General features: G+C 43.2%; 1 protein-coding gene across 4 annotated transcripts in view; it reads right to left on the bottom strand.

Moving 5' to 3' along the window:
• RBM38 (RNA binding motif protein 38) overlaps positions 1-21,782 on the bottom strand; it is a 130,213-nt gene extending 108,431 nt beyond the window's left edge. For 3 of the 4 annotated variants that reach the window (XM_074210327.1, XM_074210326.1, XM_074210325.1), the window contains exons 1-3: positions 21,543-21,782; positions 20,636-20,759; positions 19,680-19,734 (exon numbers count right to left, since the gene is read on the bottom strand). In XM_074210327.1, the coding sequence (XP_074066428.1) occupies positions 19,680-19,734; positions 20,636-20,759; positions 21,543-21,767 (404 nt within the window). In that variant the 5' untranslated portion in view covers positions 21,768-21,782. Of the gene's footprint in view, positions 1-6,612; positions 6,878-19,679; positions 19,735-20,635; positions 20,760-21,542 lie in introns of all 4 variants that reach the window. The other variant, XR_012473500.1, reaches the window with a different exon arrangement.
• Between the last annotated feature and the right edge of the window lie 650 nt (positions 21,783-22,432).

Raw genomic sequence — 22,432 nt, 5'->3', positions numbered from 1 at the left:
TCAAGAGTTATTGATGATACAAAATAATCCCAGGAGAGATTAGGGCTGTAGGTAGAGATTTGGGAGAGCTCATCTTCAAAGACATGATAACTGAACCCATAGGAGGTTAAGATCACCAAGCGAGATAACATAGGAGAAGAGAAGAGGGCCCATTGAGTCTTGGGAATATTAACAGTTAGTAAGTGTGACCTGGATGAAGAACCAGGAAAGACTTCGAAGTCCAGAGAGGGGGAGCTTAAAAAAAAAAAAAAACCTTGAGAGTAGTGACTTTACAGGACAAGAGGAGAATGACAAAGTCAAAAGGTCAAAAAGTAGGAGGCCAAGAACATGCTATTCAGTTTGGTGAGAGCCTAAGAAGATTGGAGGGGCAAGTGATGAAACAACAGGAAAGGCTGCAATAGACACAAGGGGAAGGTAGCACTGAAATCATAGATCTTTGGAAGCTAATAAAGTAATTTTTAAAGCAGGTCCTGGAGGACTTCCATTCAACAACACTTTGTTTAACGTCTAGCTTAGGTATTGTATATGTATTTGGAAGTAATCTAGAATTGTCTACTTTTAAATACAGTTTGAATTTTGCTTGTCTCTAGACTGGTTTGGGATCAGTCACTTTGAACTGAGTTTTGGGTGGCTCATGTGTAGCCATGGCCCACCAGACCCTGAGGGGCAGTTCCCACTTCAGAGCTTCAAGCAACAATGCTCTTTGTCTCCTAAAATCTTACCCAAGTGACAGAGAAATGAGTATAGCCAAAGTGAAAAAGTTCTCTGCTAGAGTGAAGTAAAAATAACTAAGAAAATGATATATACAATTTTTTTTAAAGTTTGATTCTATTCAAGATAAGGAAAACTTATACCAATAAGGTTATAGTCTTATCCCCTCAGGGCACTAGGAGATTAAATGACTTGCTCATGATCCTACAGTCAGTACATGGCTAAAAGTAAGACTTGAACCTAGGTCTTCCTGGTTTTGAGGTTAGCTTTCCATTATTGTAAAAAGATGTTTCATAGAAATTGAGCAGATGCTCATCAATTAGGGAATAGTTGAACAAGTTGTAGTACATGGAATAATGGAATACCATTGTGCTATAAGAAATGATGAGTAAGTGGCTTTCAGAAAAATCTGGAAAGACTTGCACAAACTGATACTGAGTGAAGTGAGCAGAACCAAAAGAACCTAGCTCTTTTCATCAATATAATGATTCAAGCTCTTTTCATCAATATAGTGATTCAAGCTCTTTTCATCAATATAATGATGATTCAAGCTCTTTTCATCAATATTCAAGGCAATTCCAAAAGACTCATGATGGAAAATGCTAGCCACATCCATAGAAAGAACTATGGAGTCTGAATGCAGATTGAAGCATACGATTTTCACTTGTTTTTTGTTTTCTGTGGCTTTTCCCTTTTGTCTATTTCTTCTTTCACAATATGACTAATGTGGAAATATGTTTACATGATTGCACATGCATAATCATATCAGATTATTTGCCATCTTGGGAAAGGGGATGAGAGGAGGTAGAGAAATAGGGAGAAAAAATGAAACTCAAAATCTTATGAAAAATAATGTTGAAAACTATCTTTACCTGTAAGTGGAAAAATTTAAATACTATTTACAAAAAATGTTATTTCATACAATGACTATGACTCTATCAACATTTCTCCCCCCCCCAAAAAAACCACCAAAACAAAGTAGAACTTTAACAGCCAGTATTAGCCCCAGAGAAGAGAAAAGGAAATGTACCACTCTTCTTTTGGTAGGGAGCACAGCAAATTATAGGAGTAAAATGGTATATACACACTCTGTCCACTGGTTTTACTTTACTAATTTTCTTTTTTTTACAAGGGAAGTCTGAGAGAGAGAGAGAGAGAGAGAGAGAGAGAGAGAGAGAGAGAATAAGTATATTTGATAATAATATAACAATAAAAAATAATAAAACTTTAATATGCAAATGACTGGCTATCAATGCAGGAATCAGCAGATATTCTTCCCTGTCAATGGTATGCCCTAATAAAAGAATCTAATATATATATATTCAGGGTCAGTATTGATTCACCTAAGACTGAGGACAAATTGAACTGGGTATTGGGAAATTATTATTTAGTCATCCAAATGGGTGAAATATGAGAAGTCAGGGCCACCAAGTTAAAAAGGATTGGCAGTTATATAGCACTTTAGACTTTATAAGATGTTTTTTGTACAGTCTCTTTAACTCCCCCCACCCCCGTAACTCCCTTATTCAACAGATATCACTAGTCACACAATATGAGATTCAGCAGTCATCAAGTCCAACCCACACCCAAAAGGAAACCCTTCTATAACATGCTTGACAAGTAGTGGTCTAGTCTCTGCTTAAGGACACCCTCTGAGAGGTACTGGGTTTCCTTTCACTGGAGGTCTTTAGGCAGAGGTTAGATGATCACTTGAAGTATCAATTCCATTGTAGAGTTGTGGAAACTAGGTCAAATGGCAGAATCAGGATTCAAACCCAGACCTCTAAAGACATAATGTACATATAGAATTTTTTTCCCCAGAACCAACCTTAGAGAAGCTGACAGCATTAATCCAAAGGAACTCTACAGTTTCAAGTGACATTTTTCCTCTGACTCATAATAAAATCTGATCATTTTGGAGCCTAAACGAGTCACACTACATACTGGACATTAACTTAACTTTATTGACTCCCCATTGCCTTGCTTAGTAGAGCATAAATTCCTAAGTCTGGTATTCAAGGCCAAATCTGCCTTCCTACACACACACACACACACACACACACACACACACACACACACACACACACACACACAATCTCCTTTTTTTTTTTAAGTAATTGGAATAAAGTGACTTGCCCAGAGTCACATAACTATTAAGTGTCTGAATCTGGATTTGAACTCAGGTACTCCTGACTTCAGGGCCAGTGTTCTACCACTGTACCACCTCACTGCCCTCCAGAATGGAGGGCACATCTTTAGTATCCACTCTCTTAGTGTAACAGAGCTAATTCCCCCTACACATGTTCTCTCCACTTATCTTAAGCCCTACCCATTCTTCAAGGTCCAGAGTTCAATTTCTGACCCTTCCATAATGTCTTCCTTGAGCTCACAGGAATCTCCTCCCTCCTCTGAACTTGCTCCCAACTCAAAGTCTATAACTTACTTGGCTTTTAGCATATTCTACATGAGCATCCTCCTGGCTCCACTTGTAATGCTGTGGGAAAAGCAATGGCTATGGAGTCCAAAGACAGTTCAAATCCCTTGACTCTCTCATCTTCCAGCTATATGATCTTGGACCTGCCACTTCCCTCTTTGAACCTCAGTATCCTAATCTCTAATAATCTCTAGAACTTTCCTTCTAGGGCTGCTGTGAAAAGCCAAACCAGATAATGTAAAGAAAAAACACCTTGTCAATTAAAAAGTACTATTTAAAAAAAAAAAAACCTTTGACCAACTTAGTCAATTTCTCAACCTCACAAACTTCCTACATCTGCTAAAGTAACAACTTACATTTAAGGAAATAATAACTTAAATTCTAAAATTTAGAGTTATTGTAAAGAAATCCCATTTTATAACCTTTTTAAAAACATCAGATGTAGGGGGTATTATGTTTCATATAGATTTTGTATAGGTAGCTTCCCTAACTAGACTACAATCCATGAGGACTGAGTTTATCTCAGATTGTTCTGTATCCCCAGGACTCACCAAAGCAGACAATTCAGTATTTGCAGATTTGATTAAAAGCCAAAAGATTGTTCTGTCAGGGGAAAGAAGAGGAATGAGGCAATGTGAGTCTGTGTGAAGAGCGGTGGGGAAGGGCAGTTTGGGGGATCCCCAATGACTAAGTTCTGGTTGAGACAGAATCCAACCTGAGAGCAGCTGGGAGGGCCCTACCTGGGGAGGAGCCACAACTGTGCGGCTGGACTCCCTGCCCCACATCGCCAGGACTAGAAATCGCAGGTCTCATCACAGAAGTTAAAACTTATCACACTGACATAGGACTTTACAGTTTACAAAGGACTCTCCAGAAGAGAGTGAAGCAGGAAGTACATGTTTAGCATGGTTTCCTCATTTCCTCATCTGGAAAAGCAGAATAAGAAAGGTTAACACTTGCTTAAGGTCATGGAGCTTAAGTACTAACAGAGATAGGGTTTAAATCCGCATCTCACAGGTGGAGCATAGACCCCTTTCTGTTGCATATAGGGCTTTCCCTTCCATTGTGGACAGTGGAACTAGGAGTCCAAAGACCTGGGTTTGAGGCTTAGCTCCACCTCTAATTACCAGCTCCTTAATTAAAAGCTACCACTTTCTGGACCTCAGTTTCCTCATGTCATCTGATCTCTAAGATCACTTCTAACACAGAAATTCCAAGTTGCTTGATCCTACATGCCTTTCCCTAACCAGGTAACACCAGCTGAGTAGCTAGAGTTTTAGCTACCTATGGATGGCAATTAAAGAGAGCTCTGCATTTTTTCACAGGCTTAAAGATCATAATGTATATCCTTCTGTGTCTGATTAAGAGGATCCCAACCCCTTCCAGTAGATTGTATTTTTATCTGAAACTAATAATTTTTTTTTCCAAAAAAGAAAAAGGGGATAGGATGGGACTAATAGACTAATAGTCATCTACCTTTGCTGAGCATTTGGGGGGGGGGGGTGGTAAGGGGGATGCCATTTTGCCTCAAAGGTTAGAAAAAAGGAAAGTTTAAGAGAACTGATAACTTGGAATGATATCCTCTCATACAATGCAAGCCAACATTTTGAAGGACAGATTTAGCCAAAGAATGATAAAAGCAGGGTACCAGAAGTGAGGCAGCGGGGGTTATTTCATTCATTTTTATTTGTATTACCAGTGTCTTGCACAGGTAGATGCTTAATATTATTGGTAAGATATAGGATAATTTAAGAAGGGAAAAAGTACTAAGTATTAGGGAGGTCAGAAAAGTTTTACTATAGGAGGTAACATTCTGTGAGATGGGCCTTGAATGAAACAAGGGATTTTTTGCAAAATCGTGAGAAAATAAAATATCAAATTTAGGGAACATCAAGTAAGCCTCTTTTGCTTTTTTAAAATATAAATAAGAAAATAACATGAAATATGCCTGATAGGCAGGTGGGAGCCATTCCATAGGGGCCTTTATATGGTGGTCAAGGGGCAGGAAATCCCTAAAGGTTGGTGAGCACAGTAATAATTGCTCATGCCAATGCTTCACGATTTTTTTTTTTGGCAGATGGATGAGAGAGAGGAGACATATTGGATACTAAGAGTCCAACCAGGAGGTAGCTTAGGTGAGGTGATGAAAATACAAATACAGAAAATGGAGCAGATTCAAAAGATGGTGGCTTGGCAACAGACTGAATATTGGGGAAGGAAGTAAGGGAGGGAAAAGCATCAAGAATGACTCCAAAGGTTTTGAAACTGGATGATTAGAATGACTGTGGTGCATTCAACTGAAATAAAGGCATTTGAAGGAAGGGTGGATTTAGAAAATGTAAGATAAAGAAATTTGTTTCAAGTATCACAGAAATTGAAAAATGTAACCCAAACCTCAAAGTAATCTCAATAAGCATTCATCCTATCTCTGCTAGAAGGCCTCCAATGAATGGGAAACCACCATTTCCTGAGGGGACCAAGGAAGTTTTTCCTGACGATAAGATCAAATTATGCTCTTTGCAACCTCCACCCCACTGATCCTTGTTTTGTTTTCCCATACTGAAAAGACCAACATGGCAATCCTTCAAATTCCCAAATCCATCTATCATGACCCTCCCCCATTTCCAAGACCCAATCACTGCAGAATTCTTTCTCCCAGGTTAAACATCCCTAACCTCTAGCTTGATCTTCAGGAATTTGAGATGCCTACAAAACATCCATCTGAAAATATCCAACAGGAAGTTGTTGATGGGGGCCTGGATCTCAGGAGAGAAGTTAGAACTGGATATATATATATATATATATATATATATATATATATATATATATATGGAACTGTGAGTCATCTGCATAGAAATGATGATTAAATCACTGGACCGTAGAAGGAAAGGAAAGAGAAGAAAGGGCAAGAGAGAAAACGGGGAGGGAGTGAGAGAGAAGAAATGGGAGAGGGAGAGAGGCAAAGAGAGAAAGAGGAGGAGAAGGGGAGAAAAAAGGTAAAAAAGGGAGGAGGCAAAGATGGGGAGAAAGAAAGGGGGGGAATGGGAAGGGAAAGAGAAAGAGAAAGAAGGAGGGGGAGGGAAGGAGAGAGAAAGACAGAGAGAAAAGAATTCAATCTCACAATAAAGAAAAATATGACATTTATTTGAAAGAAAGAAAGGAAATTCCCACCACATAAAGTCTGTATGTTCAAATTAAAAAAAAAAAACCTAATCACTTGAGTTTGTAACTTCTGGATTTTTGGTCACTCTATAATAAATTAATAAAAGCCCTCCCCAAGTCATGGGAATGATTGGCATTTGGGAAATGGGGAGTATGAGATGAGGTTTGGTTGCTCTGAAATCCGCCCACTCCTGGAGATGCCGAGCCCAGAAATGTCCATTCTCCTATCTTTCAACCACTCAGATGCAAAGGCCTCTTGGAAATAGCACAACACCCAGCAACAAAGGCCACCCCCTGGCACTGACCTCCATTCAGGAGAGAGAGAGAAACAAAGTCCTTTATGTTCATTGGCAAAGGCATGTGCACCCAGGACACCCGTCAGAGGAACTTGGCTTCTAGAGTGGCGTTGCTCAAAAGAGGCTGCTTTAAGTAAATAAGTGTGATTCCAAATACTTCACATTCTCCCTGCTCAGGCTAGAGGAACGTGTTGGTGGTTTGGCACACTCCACCTCCGGTGACATCTAGGTTGCTACGTAATGGTCCGGATATGATGACAGGCTTCCACAGTATCTGAATAATGTATAACAATTCAGTTCAACATTCCCTACCCATCAAGTCTGGGCTGTAGAATATGACTTCTCTCTTCCTTAGTCAGAGGTGGTTGGGTGGATGAGAAGCCCCAACTCTGAACCAATGAAGAAAATCACTCTCTGAGTCAAGCTTCAGCCAAATCCTTCAATAACAGACCATTACCAGAATGTTCTAGCATGAGAAGCTAGCATATATCCTGGAAGGTGAGGGGCTGGAGAGTGAAGGGTCAAACAGGACTCCACCACTAGCTCTCTACAGAACTCTGGATTCCATTTTCCCTATCTGTATGGCAATAGGGCAGAGGTATATTGCACTTGATCACAGGTTCTACAAAAGGAGCTTACTAGGTCTAGCCCAACTCCTTCATTTTACAAAGGTCCAAAGAGGAAATGACTAAACCCTAAGGGTCCTACCAGAAGAGATGAGATCTGAACCAAGGTCTTCTAATTCTGAATGCTGCACCCCTTCACTTGACCATGATGCTTCTAAGGTATTCTCCCAGCAATGATAATCTATGACATCTGACATCTGGATCCCACAAATTGTTCTAAAAAAATTCAGGGAAGGGGCGGCTAGGTGGCACAGTGGATAAAGTACTGGCCCTGGAGTCAGGAGTACCTGGGTTCAAATCCAGTCTCAGACACTTAATAATTACCTAGCTGTGTGGCCTTGGGCAAGCCACTTAACCCTATTTGCCTTGCAAAAATCTAAAAACAAAAAACCAAAAAAAAAAAAAAAAAAGAAAGAAAGAAAGAAAATTCCGGGAGTTAACTACAAAGCCCCACAGCTTTCCCTTTGGATCCCTGATAGGTCAGTGTGGTCTCTGCATGAGTCAAGCTATGGGATGGACCCTGGGCCTTAAAGGATCACTTGAGAGGCCTTTTAATCCACACCCCTAATGATGAAGCAACTGAGGCATGGAGAAACTAAATTTGACTGACATGAGGTCAACTGGCACTAAGCAACAAGGTCAATGTAGAAACCTGCAGATCCAGACCCCTATCCTAGCTGTCTAGTTATACTCTGGGGCCTAAAAAAGAACTGACAAATTCAAACAAATCATTCTCCCAAAGACACTGTTTTAGGACTCAAGAAAGACAACTCAGAAATCAATCCAATAATTCAACAAAATTAATTTGTTTAATGAGGCTCCAGAATTCCCAGACTAAAAGTTACCTTTATCATCCCACCCTCCAAATACATTAACAAATATACTTTCACTTCCCATTCAATTTGCCTTGATTACTCAAAGTCTCATTGATTCTCCATTACTGCTGTGACCTGCCAGGAAGTTTTGGTTGAGAACTTATTTGCCAATTAGGAGATTTCTGTGTTCTTGGTCACTCCCTAAAGAATTTTTTTTTAAATTTCTCCTTTGCCAAGTTAAGGGCAGGCTTAAGGAATGTGTTGATTTGGGGCCAGAGTCTGCAGATTGCTCTACAACACTACTTATTAGAAGGAAGTCATCCCCCTTAGGGGAGAAACCAGCACAGATGGGCAGAGGACAGATGTTTAAGTGGGCAGATGGTGCTGTAAATTAACAGGCATCAATAATCCACAGAAGCTGCTCAAACTCAGACAAGTAGGAAAAAGTAAGCCCTGTGTACTTGCAAAAACATTGGGAGGTTTCTAAAGGAATCTTCTGCATTCCTCTGATCATGAGGATCATTTATGGCTAAGAAAATATAGGAAGCCACATGGAACTACAGAGAGGCTATGGTGTTATCTTGCTAACAGTCCGACCTGAACAAAGCCAAGAGAAGGGGCGTGATCCTGGGAGCCAAACAGCCCCAACACAAACAGAGCTAACCCTGCCCTCCTCCCTTGTTCTCTTCCAAGCAACTAGAGAGATACATAGTCCATCACCCTGGAAACCCTGAGTACAATACAACGGAAAAGATGTAGGAGATTCAAATCCTCACTCCTTCCTGAATGGGTAGGGCCAGAGCCTTCTTGGGAAGTCAACTCACCAAGGCTACGGAGGGAGGGCAAAGGAATGTCATTTCCCTTTCGTGACAACTAGATACCTTATTCAATTCAAACAAGGGTCAGAAAAAAAGCATCTTCAGTCTACCTTCCCACTCCCTCCCCCCAAAAAAGTAAAACAAAAAAAATAAAGAAACCCAACATCCCTGTACTTCCATATTCCGTGTTTCCCTTCTCTCCCACTAATCCATACCAAAGACAGATTAGAAACCTGATCTTTTGACTACAATAAAACCTGATGAAATGACTGGATCAAAGAAGCATCATACAGTGGAAAGAGCAATGCCTTAGCAGTGAGAAACCCCAACTAACTGTGTGATCTCAGGCAAGTCACAAACTCTCTGGGTCTCAGCTTCCTGTTGCAAGAGGAAATAAAAGGGGTATTATTCCCTCATTGGGTTTGTAAAACTTAAAGCTCTAGACAAAGGTGAGAGATCTATGCTGCTACTAAGGAGTCAGACAGAACCCTAAGACTCCAATTAGGACCCCCTGAAGAAGAATCCACAAAAGTATCACAAGGACCAAAAAGTGTAACACTTAGCAAAAAATAGCTCAGTCAAGGCAAGAATAATACTTAGCTCTTAAAAATGTAAAACAGCCTTAAACACACATGCACAGTCAGATGAAACTCCTTTCACTTTTCTAAAGGCCCTGGGGACCTGAGCTGCTGGACTGCAGTCTAGCCAAGCAGAGGTCAAGGCTTCTCAAGCCCAAAGAGCTACCAAAACCGGTCCAAGGGTCAGGTCAGGAATGCACCACCTGATTTGGGTACCACCAGTAACTTGCTAGGTAAGTTGCTCCCTTCATTAGAACATGATTTCTTTGGGGCAGCTAGGTGGTGAAGTGGAAAGAGCAAAGACTTTGGAGTGAGGAGGACTGAGTTCAAATTTGACTTTAGAGTGACTTTAGGCAAGTCACTTAATTCCACTGTCTTGCAAAAACCAAAAAAAAAGTGAGCTCCTTGAAGAAAAGTACTACTAGAAAGTTCTGGTAGTACTTATTTTAAGTACTCATTACTTATTTGTTGTTAATGTGAGAAAGTTAATTTCCCCATTGCCCCTTCTCTGAAGGTGGTGGTCATATGACTTGATCAAGACAATGTCATTGCCATCTGCCTGTGTCAGGGTTATCTGACTGGTTCATCAGGAGAAAACTCCTATATTTCAACAAAGCAGCTGACAAAGTCATTATAGCAAATAGGGAGATGTAAATTAGATTACAGTACATTATGTAGATGTTTTATGACAGGATCTCCTCCCCCAAAGCAGTCTTTAATGATGTGATAAAACCTTGGAAAGAAAGGCAGTGTGGTGTAGTAGACAGACAGCTGGCCTCAAAGGCAGAAAGACTTGGGTTGAGTCCTATATCTGACACATCCTGGCTGTGTGACCCTTGGTTCTCTAGGCAACTAAAACTAAATCACATTTGTCTATCAGCTGTGTAAAGGGCACCTAGGTGGCACAGTGGATGTAATGCTGGGCCTGGAATCAGGAAGACTTCTTTTCCTGAGTACAAATCCAGCCTCAGACACTGTGTGACCCTGGCCAAGTCATTTAACTCTATTTGCCTCAATTTCCTTATCTGTAAAATGATCTGAAATAGAAAATGGCAAACTACTCCATTACCTTTGCCAAGAAAAATTCCAATGGGGTCACAAAGGGTCAGACACTATTGAATTAACTGAATGACAACCAAAAATCAAGGAGAATCTCTTCACTGAGACGTTCCTGATTCCACTGAAGACAATCCAAACAAACAAACAAAAATCACCTTTGAAGGGTGTTATGTCATAGAATTCTGTGCCTTTTATAGCATTTTGACCCATGACTTAGATTAAGACACAAATGACATGTTCATATACCTAACAGAATTGGAGAAGTCCTTAACTTAAAAGAGCATTACCTAATACACTGGATTCAAGATGAGATTTAACAGGGCCAAATGTAAAGTAATACTTAGGTTCAAAAATCAATCTCACAGATCGGATGGGGGTATGTATGGAGCTAAGAGGTCCATCTACAACTACCTTGGGAGTCCAGCAACCTGCCAAGCTCTAGCTCACTCAAACAGTGGATGTGGCAACATTGGGCCTGGAAGGGGATAAGGGCCAGGATAAGAAGGTGATGGCTGGTCAGACCCTATTGGGAGTTCTAAGCTCCATTTTGGAAATGATAATGGATGACTTAAAAAGCATACAAGAAGAGGATGATGAAAGGTCCCAAGATCATGACTTATGAGTAATGTTGAAGGAAGATGGAACATTGAACCTGGAGGGAAGTAGAAGGTTGGGAAGCAGGGAAGGGGAGAAGTGATCTCTTAAATATCTGAAGACAGCTATCCCATGAAGGTGAAATAACAAATTCCCTTCCTAAATCTACTGTAGGACCTTTAGATCAAGATATTTCTAACCTTTCTGTTCTTCTATTTTTCAGTAACACCCCAAACTCCTACTACTATGATAGATGGATGAGAAATAAATATAGATAAAGAATTTAGAGCCCCAACAGCTAGCATTTATATAGCTCTTTGATGTTTGTAAAATGCTTTACAGACTTAGCCCAGACCGCCTTGATAAATCCTTGTTAATTTGACCTAGCCTATTTTATTCTGCTTGATACTATGTCATGAGTCACAGAACTTCAGAGTTGAAAAGAATGTCAGGGTTCAAGGAGTCCAGACTCAAAGACAAATGGGCCCAACAATATTCCCAAACAATGACCATCCAACCCTGGCTCCACCTCACCACCTTCTTGGGCAGTCCATCTCATCTCTCATTGAAAGTTTTTTAACTTAATTTAATTTTTTCAATTAAAAGCAAAGATAGTTTTCAACATTCAGCTATTTGCAAATTTATGAGTTTCCCCATTTTTCTACCACCCCCCCTTCCATCTCCCAACCCCATGGTAGAGAACAATCTGGTAAAAGTTGCACATGTACAATTGTGTTTAAAATATTTTCATATTAGTTCTGTTGCCCCACAGAATTTGAAGTTCCTAATAGTCAAGACTTGGAGAGGAAATCTGGTGCCCTAGAATGAATCCTGGACCCAGAATCAGAAGACTTAAGCTGAATTCTCAGCTGCAATAATAACTAACCTCATGATTCTAGGCAAAGGCCCTTGAACATCTCTAAGATTCAAATGTCTCATCTATAAAACAGAGATACCCCTCCTGCACTTAAACTAAAGCTCAGAATTGCAATGAAGAAAATTGCTTTGTCAACCTTTGAAAAATAGAAATTTGAGTTATGTTTTCTTCTGTAGCCCCCACCCTACCTCCAGAATTACACAATAAATAAATAATACCACTCAGTAATAACAAGGACCACTCAGTAATAATAACTATGTCTCACTAAGTCAGAACTTGAATACAAGTCCTTTGACTCCAAATTCAGTGCTTTTCCTACTACACCCTCTTGTTTCCCACCAATAAATACTTACTGGTTATTAGAAGAGAACAGAATAAATATATTGTATGCCAAACACTTAATAAATATTATCTCCCTTGAGACTCATTAGAACCTTAGGAGATAGGTGCTCTTATTATCTCCATTTTACAATTGAAGAAACTGAGGCAAACAGCAATGAAGCAATTTGCCCTTGGTCATAAAGTTAGTGAGTATCTGAGGCTACATTTGAACTCAGATCTTCCCAATTTAAGGCCCAAGACTCTGACACTAGACCACCTAGCTGCCTCTATCCATAACTAACCATCCATCTATTCAACCATCTACCTATATCTCTATCTAGATTATGCATATATATTATACTCTGAAATGAAGACAAGCCTAAGTCCTATCCTCCCTCACAGGTTTATTTGTAGGTGATTTCTTATTCTTTATAAATATTTATTATCATTATTATTTTTTTTTGGCAAGGTTTACTGTAAGAGTCATAGACCAAATGTCTAACAAGTATAATAGGATTGACCTTTACCCCAAAGGCCCCAACTCTCCTAATTGGGGTCTTTTCCTTTTGGACAAAGTCACAGTCAAACTTCACTCCTTTCCTAACTCTCTGGCCTTCTCGTATGATACAAATTTCTTCCCCTCCTACCAACTCCCCCATTTTGGAATCATGATCAAATCAACTCTTCCCTAGTCTTCTCTCCTGTGGTCCCACTCCATCTCTCTATCTTTTTGGACCAAAGAGCCTCTTCCTAGACACCATTCCCCTTTGTGTGTGGTCCTCAATTGAAAGCTAAGCACTGTTACAATATTATCTCACTTGACCCTGGGAGGCAAGTACTATTATTCTCAACACTTCAAAGTTGAAGAAACTTCCAGCAAACAGAAGTTAAGTGACTTGCCTGGGATCACACAGCTTTTGTCTGAGGGTGGATCTGAACTCAGGTACAGCTCTCTATCCATAGTACCACTTAGCTGTGTCAGCCCTTATAGAGTCATTTTTTTTAAGGCAGATTGGGGCCACGCTGGGTATTTTATTTTATTTTATTTTTTTAGGTTTTTGCAAGGCAATGGGGTTAAGTGGCTTGCCCAAGGCCACACAGTTAGGTAATTATTAAGTGTCTGAGGCCGGATTTGAACTCAGGTACTCCTGACTCCAGGGCCGGTGCTCTATCCACTGCACCACCTAGCTGCCCCGAGTCATGTTTTTTCAATCATCCCTTAAACAAAGGTGATGGAATGTGTGTACATACACACACACACACACACACACACACACACGTGCCTATATGGTCCTATATTTTGGGGTATGAACAAATGGCTACATCAATAAGGAGATGAAGAGAGAGAGATCTCTTCATCTAACTCAATATATTTCTAAGTCTGTCTTAAATAGGGAAAGGTTTGTAAACCTTTGTGTACATTGATCCTGCCAGAGCCCACAGGGCAGGATCAGGTGTGGGCCAGTTCCCTTAGGTAGGAGAATAGTACAGCCAAGGGAAGGACCCACACCACAGCAGGTACCCAGCATTACAGCAGTGGCAACAACCAATAAAATAGACGAACTATAACAAATCATGGTGATGTTACAGTTAAAACAAACAAACCCAGAAAATATCTGATTTAGAAACTGAGGCCCTCACCTATCAGAGCTTTAAGATCTCATCCTTTTCAAAATTCTAGGATATGCTATGATTGTTTCCCTGCTATTACCTGCTGAAATCATCAGGGTTACTGGAGTCCCACAAAGGAAAATTAGAGAGACCCCTAGTCAGTCACAATAAAATGGTATACATCTTCCCAAGTATGATTATATAATTGAAATGACCTATTATGACTCTAGGATTCTCATAAAACCTAGGGAAGTATTTCTCCAGTAGAGAAATCAGAGGGATTGAAATGCTGATTTTTTCTTCAGGATCCTTATTAATCTATCCCTAATTATCTAGAGAAGCTTCCCCATGATATCTTAACCTATAGCTAACCCTAATTTCCAATGGCTTCTTTTGAGTTCTAAAATGCCAATTTTTAGATGCTTGGTTTTGCCCTCAGAGCCCCTCTGCCTCTGGGCCTGCCGCCCAGCACCCTCAGCCTCGGCTGCAATGAGGGAGCTCCAAGTGGCCTGTGCCAAGACTTTATTCTCTGGGGTCTGGTGGGAACAAGGCATTGTAACTGATGGGCTTGCCATCTGCCACCAATGCCCAATGGTGCAGCTCCCTCCACCACCCCGAGTGAAGAACGTCTAAATAAAACTCCATGCTTTGCATGTCTAAGGCCAGGCTGGAGAGATCATCCTCTGGAGCTGGGTGTTCTTTCACACCCAGCCTAAGAGGAGATATTTCTAAATTGCAAGTCTGTAGGCCAGTAGGGGATGGGGAGAGGCCTGGGTTTGGGAACAAGCCCTTGGAAAATACTACTGAAAATAACTGCCAAAGAAAGGGGAGGAAAAACCCATTTCTGTTAGTGGGCCTGGCAAACACCAGGTGCAGGGTGAGGCTGCCCCCAACGGTGGCTCCTGATGGAGAAAGGCTGTGCCCCTGGCCCCCCCCCCCACCTTTGCTTCAGATAAGCTGTGAAACAGGAAACTGGGGGGCAGGGGTGGGAGGAGGAGAAGAGGCGGGGAAAGAGGGTACAAGGACAGTGCTTGTCAAAGGCATCCTGAAAGTAAAAACAACCCATGTGACTGTTTGAAAGAGGGTCACCGCAAAAAGAGAGATAAAAGTTGATTTCCTTCTAACTTTATTTTCTCCCCTTTCTACTCCAAGGGAGCAGCTTCCAAGGAGGAAGGAAAGCAGAGGCCCTTGACTTCTGAGAGCAGCTCCATATCCTGCTGCTTCCCCGGCCCCTCAGCACAAAACCCCCTGGGGGATCTGCCACTGGCCTCTGAGCTGGCAGGGCCTCCCAGACCCTCATGAGCAGGATAGCACTTTTTGGAGAAAATATCTACAAAGGTTTTTTCTAAGAGCTTCCAGACCCAAAACAGGTCTAATGCTCTACAGCTTTCCTTTGTCCCTGACTGCTGATGCACCTGGGAGAGCTTTGAAGAAGTAAGCCTAGGCAAAGTATAGTCCTCCACCAGGTGATTATCCCATTTGTGAACCTTGGGCTTTTCTTTTCTTTTTTTTTTTTTAAGTTTTTTTTTGCAAGGCAAATGGGGTTAAGTGGCTTGCCCAAGGCCACACAGCTAGGTAATTATTAAGTGTCTGAGACCAGATTTGAACCCAGGTACTCCTGACTTCAGGGCCGGTGCTTTATCCACTGCGCCATCTAGCCACCCCTTGGGCTTTTCTTAATTTATCTTTTCATTCCATGGCAAAGAGGAACTCTAAAGGCACCTATACTCTGTGGTCTTAGGACTATTCCCCAGCCCCTAGCTCCATTAAGCTCAGGGATGTTCAAAACTCCTAGGCTTCCACCCCAGAAATATCAGCAATTAAGTATCACTGACAGTTATATCCTTGCCAGCCCCCTATCCCACTGGTGAGCTCCTCCTGGAGCCTCCACGTGGATGAGGTGCCCATGCCAGCCAACCTTCATTCTGACTTTCCAGCTTTCAACACTCACCAGACACTTTCACTCCCTTTAGTGGGATGTCTTCTCCGTTTGACTGTAACATCCTGGGGGGCAGCCCCTAGCTCAGTGTGTGGCATAAGTAAGTGCTTAATAAATGTGTGTTGCCTCAGTTTCCATTTAACTTACAGATCAGTGAAAAGAAAGATGCTATTTTCGCGCCATTCAAATTCATGAACCCCCTGAAATCTTAACCCCAGATTAAGAATTCCTATCCTAGATAATAACACTTTCCCATTTGGACCTCAGGTTTGTATCTCCCTGATGTATCTGTGTAAATTTTGCATTATCACTATCTATAATATAACACCATGACTTAGGAGTAAGAATAAGGCATAAGAGACATAATTCAGGAAATACATGATCAGAAAAGAAAGCAGGTGGTCATGAAGTGAGAATGAAAGATATTAGGTGGACAGACTTGTGTGTTTCTATACAGGGTTAAAGCACTTTCTCATCAAAGATGATACTGAAGAGTGCAAGAAGAGAGGTAAATTTTTTGAACAATGAGGGAATGTGTATTGCTTAATTAAAAATATATATATATTGTTATAAGAGCTTCATTTTTCTTTATCAGTGGGAGAGATAGGGAAGGGGGAAGGGAAAGAAAGTAGGTTCTAGTTCATTGAAAAGAAGAAAATTCAATTGTTAAAAGAACCTGTAGAATTAATCAATCTTCCATAAGCACCTACTTGAAGCATGGGAGCTATAAAAACAAAAATGAAATTGTTCCTGTCTCCATGGAGCTAACATTCTCTATACTGGGGGACAGGCAGTATATGCAACAGTGTAACTTTTGCCTGGCTACAACCTAATTTCCCATTCTTTCCCTTCAGGGACTTTCAGACAAACTGGATTACTAATCAGTCTCTGCACTCCTATACCCTCTCCTGCCTCCACAGCTGGATAAAAGGTGTCCCCAGCACCTGGAATGCATCCTCTCATTTCCAACTTTCAGAAACTTACAGTTCTACCTCTTCCAATGCTACCTCTTCCAAGAAACCTTTTCTGATTCCCCAAGTTATTACAGCTCCCTCTTTCCTCAAAATTTCTGATGCTACTTGAACTACATTTAATCCCAAGTCCTTTTGACTCCAAAACCATGACAATTTCCACCATACTATACCAACTCCATATCCCTTTATTGGAGGGATGGGGTGGATAAATCCACAGACCAGGGATTAGAAAGACACAAGTTCTAAACCCAGCTTCAGTTACTCACTAGCCATGTCATCCTGAGAAAGTCACTTAATATCTTTTTGCACTGGTTTCATCAACGGTAAAATGTGGTTAAAAAAATAGCATTTATCTCCGGGTTTTTGTGAGATTCAAATGAGATAAAATTTATAAAAAGTACTTAGCTCAGTGGTTGCCACTTAGTAGGCATCATATGAAGGTTTATTCCCTTCCCCTAGAAGAACATAAGTCATTGAGAGTAGTTGTTTTGTTTTTATCTTTTCACCCTAACTTACATATAGACATATATTCAACAAATATATGTAGACATATATGTAGGTAATATATATATATATAAATATATATATATATATATATATATATATGCACACAACCTATACACACATATAATAGATGATTAATAAATGTTCATGGAATGAACTGACCCATACCCATACAACAAAAGAAACAGCCCTAAAGTCTTAAAAAAAAAAATCCAGGGTTCTCTGAAATGTATTCTGAATGTATTTTATTTAACTTGGGCTAGAGACTTTGAAAAGTTGATCTGGGAGGCACCCAGGGCAAGGAGCAGCAGGGAGCAGGCGGCCCAGATTGCCCCCATGCCAAGCTACCCCTCACCCAACCCCAATCACCAAATGATGGGACCTTTTGGTTCAGCATGTGGCTCTTCCAGGCAGACAAAAGCAAAGCTGAGTCAGACCGCTTTCCTTTTGCCAATTGTTTGGGGAAAGACAAAAAGGGCGCTGACAGCCGTACTCTTGGGGCTCAGTGAGCAAACACCTGACCCTTGCCTAGGAAACAGGGCCTGAGGCTATTACAGCTCAGGGTCACAGAGACTACACAGGCACTCTGCCTCCCTCTCCCCACTCTGGCTAACTGTACTGTCAGAGACTGAAAAAACCACCAGAGCCAAAGGCAGCACCATTCCTAAGTTTACTGATCCTTTGCAAATACAGAGCCCACTGACTTCCCCTGTCCACCTCCTTGCTCAAGCCACCTCTTCCAATAGACTCCTCCCCTTATTGTCCCTCAGCAACTAATATATAATTTACAATCCACATTGTCATATGCTGCAAAAGGCAACTGTCTATGAATTAGTAACAAAATGCCGGTGCCAGAGGAAGGGAACAAACATATCAACAGTTACCTGCACAATTACACAAGGTTAAATCTGTAACCTACTTTTTCCACCCTTGGTTACCTCTGGACAGTGCCTAGGTTACCATGATCAGAAACACACAGGAGGAAAGAAAGGGCTTTCTGTCTGGAATAGTATATAAGGAAAGCATTTGGTGACTCCCTCCAATTCCTAACAACAATGCATCATCCCAGGCCAGCGTTTCTTTCCCATCCTTCACCTCATTTGATCCTCATAATATCCTTGGGAGATAGACAAGGAACAAATTATTGGCCCTACTTTACAGACAGGGAAACTGAGGTTTGGAGGTTAAGTGGCCCATCAGTTGAGTCTAGACTGAAATTGTGATGGAAGGTCAGGCTCTTCCCCACCCCCTTCCATCCAACCTATTTCTCTTCTAGACCATTTGAAGTATTATATAACATATGGCATATATGCCAGGAGGCGGCGTATAACACTTTGGTCTAGAGGGAGATATAATGAGCTCCCTGTTACAAAAAGTCTTCAAGTAGAAGCTGCATGACTACTTGTCAAGAAGGCTGTGAAAGAGTTCTCATTCAGCTATCAGCTGAACTGGCAGCACTCTTCCCAATATGACCCAAGATGAGCATCCCTGATTTGGATACAACTGAAATGTCAACTCTTTTCCAAGGAGATGATACATAGACTCAATTAGGGAAAGGTAGTTTAGTGTTCACCAAAAAAAGGGCCTATCTTGCTCTGTAAGCCTTGACACACAACCCCCACCCCCCCAACATCCCTCAAAAAAGAAAACCCCTATCAATATTCTCTTTCTGTAATGGTACAAAGAGACCTACATCAATCATTAGGCACTTGAATGAAAGTGGTATGACAGGGTCTATTATTCTCTTGAAGTACACTCGTCCTTTTCCCGAACAGCTGCCAGACCCTATTAGATGTACAGAAAGAGGGCTGAGCAGGGATGGGATCTGCTATTGAAAGGGGGCAGACAATAGGCCCCCTCACACAGGAGATTCAGTCTCTGTATAACATCTGGCCAAAATCAATTTTTGACCTAATGGTACTTTCATTTGCTATCAGACTTGGTTTCATATGTAGTCTGTCATCTCCTGGAGCATCAGAACCAGCGCTGGGCTGCCCTCAAGAGACAGGGGGTGTGGCCAGCCTTCAGTCACACACGGAAGGGGTATTTCTGACCATGAAGGCGTCTGTTTCCATGATCCTGGGCTTTTCCTCCCTAGTTTTCATAGTTTCAAATTTCTGAATCCTTGAGAAAGTGGTCTTATTTCTTTAGTAGAGTGGGACAAGGCAGCTTATGAATAAAATGAGAGTATGTCCTGAAGAAAAGTAAAACCAGAATACAACTGAACTATTTAGACTGAAATTTTTTTTTAGGAAGAAAGGACTGCTACCGTCTTTAAAAAATAAAAAAAAAAGCAAAAGCAACAATTAAGTCTCCCTTCCTACCCCTCCATCCCCATTAAAAAAGCCATATTCACTTACCCATAAGACCTCTGGATAAAAGCCGGGTGTAACTGCTGAACACCAATTGTAAAACCTAAAGAACAAAATGTTGAAAATGTAAGAGGAATATTGAGGACAATTAATAGGTTTTTTGCACATGTGTGCACATACCCACCAAGTTTAAGCTCAAGCTGTCATACATATGAGTCATTTTTAAAACATGTATCTCTCAAGTCAAAGAGAGCTCTAGACAACGTCCCAAGCTATCCTCTTCCAGGCCACACTATTTAGCTGCAGAAGTATAAAAATTCTCCTTTCTCTTTTGATTTTCTAAAGGAAGTGACGCAGCTGTGGAGGACAATTACAGCAATCACTCAAATTTCTATATCACATTCTCCCGAACAACCCTCAGGAGCAGGCAAGGCAATTATTCTTCCTCTTTTAATTGTTCTTTTTTTTTCTTTTAATTTTTTTTCAAGGCAATGGGGTTAAGTGGCTTGCCCAAGACCACACAGCTAGGTAATTATTAAGTGTCTGAGGTCGGATTTGAACTCAGGTACTCCTGACTCCAAGGCCAGTGCTCTATCCACTGTGCCACCTAGCCACCCCCCCTCTTTTAATTGTTAAGGAAACTAAAGCTCAGAGAGTTGATCCACAGTCACAAGTCTTGCTGGCTCCAGATCTCTGGACTCCTTCATCTTTCTTTCATGCTTCTCCCCAGAAAGAACTACTACCATTGTGTCTCTGGTTCCGGGTTTGTTTGGCCCCAGTGGGTCCTTCCTGGGACTCACATCCTGAGAACAGATTCTAATGTCTGAGCTGAGCACAAATGCCAAAGTGGTAACAGGTAGCTCTGACTTTGGGGAACATATGATAACCAATACTAACTCATTCAAAGCAGGATGAGGCAGTGCCCACCAACATGCATGCTGAATACAGTAATGTGAGTAGAGAAAAGATGGAGGAAGAAAATAAACCAAAGGTGTTCCTCTCACCAGTGTGAATGCTCCTTGGCTTGGCTCCCAGGTAGGCCAAATTCACGTTTGCTTTCCGGCCATCTATGATGGGGTTGGGGTCTTTGCAAGCTCTCTCTGCTGCAGCCCGGTCTGCCATTGTGACCTGGAACCAAGCACATAGTTCTCAAAGGTTCCACCCACTGAGGTTCTTCTCCTTTGTAAGTCTTGCTATCTTAATTCTCATTCTGAAGTGGAATGAGTAGGCAGGGAGGGAGGAAGTTTACTCCAAAGGGAACTCTTACCCCAGTTTTTCCTTTCCCGGACAGTTTTACTCAGTGTCCACCAGGATAGTCACACTGAGCATGACCCCAAAAACAAACCAAGCCCCAAAGGGAGGACCACTAAGGGACAAGATGTTTAGGGAGATCTGAAACTTTCTGAAGCATCACAGGTAACAGGAGGGAGGGAAAGCCGAGGCGGCTCCCCACCCCCCAGTCTCCCAATTTCTCCCACGGGGAGTGCCGGGCTCGCCCACAAAGCGTGGTGCCACAGGGAAGCAACTTGAACATGGTGTCCTGGGGGGCGCCCCGGGCTGGGGAGCAGAGGCGGGGCCCCCCTCCCTCGCTGGGCCCCCCAGGCCGAGCCAGGAAGGGAAACTGCACTTTCTGGTCAAACTTTCTCCCGCCGGGGCACCTGCGGCGCCGGGGAGGCGGGTGAGGGGCCTCGGGGCCGGCTGGGGCGTGCAGCCGGGGAGGGGTGCCCGGGCGCGGCAGCTCCCGCAGCTGAGGGGGCGCAGGTGCGAGGGGAGGGGGCTGGCGGCCGTGACAGGTCCGCGCTTCGGCTGTGTGTGTGTGTGTGTGTGTGTGCCGGGCCCGGGGCGACCCAAGGAAAGGCACGTGCGCCCGGGCGGCCGGGAGGGGGCACGGGGCGGGGGCCGGGCACTTACGAAGCCGTAGCCCCGGGACTTGCCCGTCTGGCGGTCCGTGATGACCACGGCCTCCTCGATGTCCCCGAAGCCCTCGAAGTACTTCCTCAGGGAGGAGTCGGTGGTGTGGTAGGGGAGGCCCCCGACGAAGATCTTGGTGAAGGTGGTGTCCTTCTGCAGGGTGTGCATGGCGCCGGCCGCGGGCCGCCCGCCGCTCAGCGAGCACGGCGCCTGCTGGAGGAGCATCCGCGCCGGGGCCGCGGCCGGACCCAGCCCCGGGCCCCGGGGACGCCGCGCTCGCGCCCGCCGGCCCTCCCCGCAAAGTGTGGCCCCGGAGCGCCCCTCCGGCCCGCGCGAGACGCAGCAAAGTCCGGCCCTCGGCTCCGGGTTCAGGGCATGCGGGAGGCGAGAAGCAGGCGCCGCGAGGAGGAGCGAGAAGCCCGGCACCGGCGCAGCCCGCGCTCAGGGACCTCGCGCTGCCCGCGGACTCGCCAGCCCGGCCGCTGCCCCGGCTCTTTGTAGGCGGCACCGCCCCCTCCCGCCCTCGGATCCGCCCTCTCCCCGCCTCTGGGCCTCTCCGGGGCGCAGCGGCCTCTGGGAAACGTAGTCCCGGACCCAGCCCTGCCCTGCCCTGCCCTGCCCTGCCCTGCCCTGCCCTGCCCGGCCCTGCCCTGACCTGCCCTGCCCGGCCCGGCCCGGCCCGGTGAGCCCAGCTCCCAAGGGTGTGAGGGAAAGGAGACAGTCTGAGTCTGGTGCGAGCGAGGAGAGAAAAGTTAGCCTGGAGGGGCACCCCCGTCTGTCCCGAGGGAGTGACCCCCCAAACTTGTAGTCACAAAGCCTGGCATCGCAAGAGGCGTCGGAGCTCCCCTCGGTCAGGCCAGAGGGCGGCCCAGATCTCGGCGTGCCCTTAG

Source organism: Macrotis lagotis, chromosome 1 (genome assembly GCF_037893015.1).
Source record: "Macrotis lagotis isolate mMagLag1 chromosome 1, bilby.v1.9.chrom.fasta, whole genome shotgun sequence".
Classification (NCBI taxonomy): Eukaryota; Metazoa; Chordata; class Mammalia; order Peramelemorphia; family Peramelidae; genus Macrotis; species Macrotis lagotis.
Note: the sequence above shows the minus strand (reverse complement) of the source record. Positions and strands in the feature narration are given on the sequence as shown.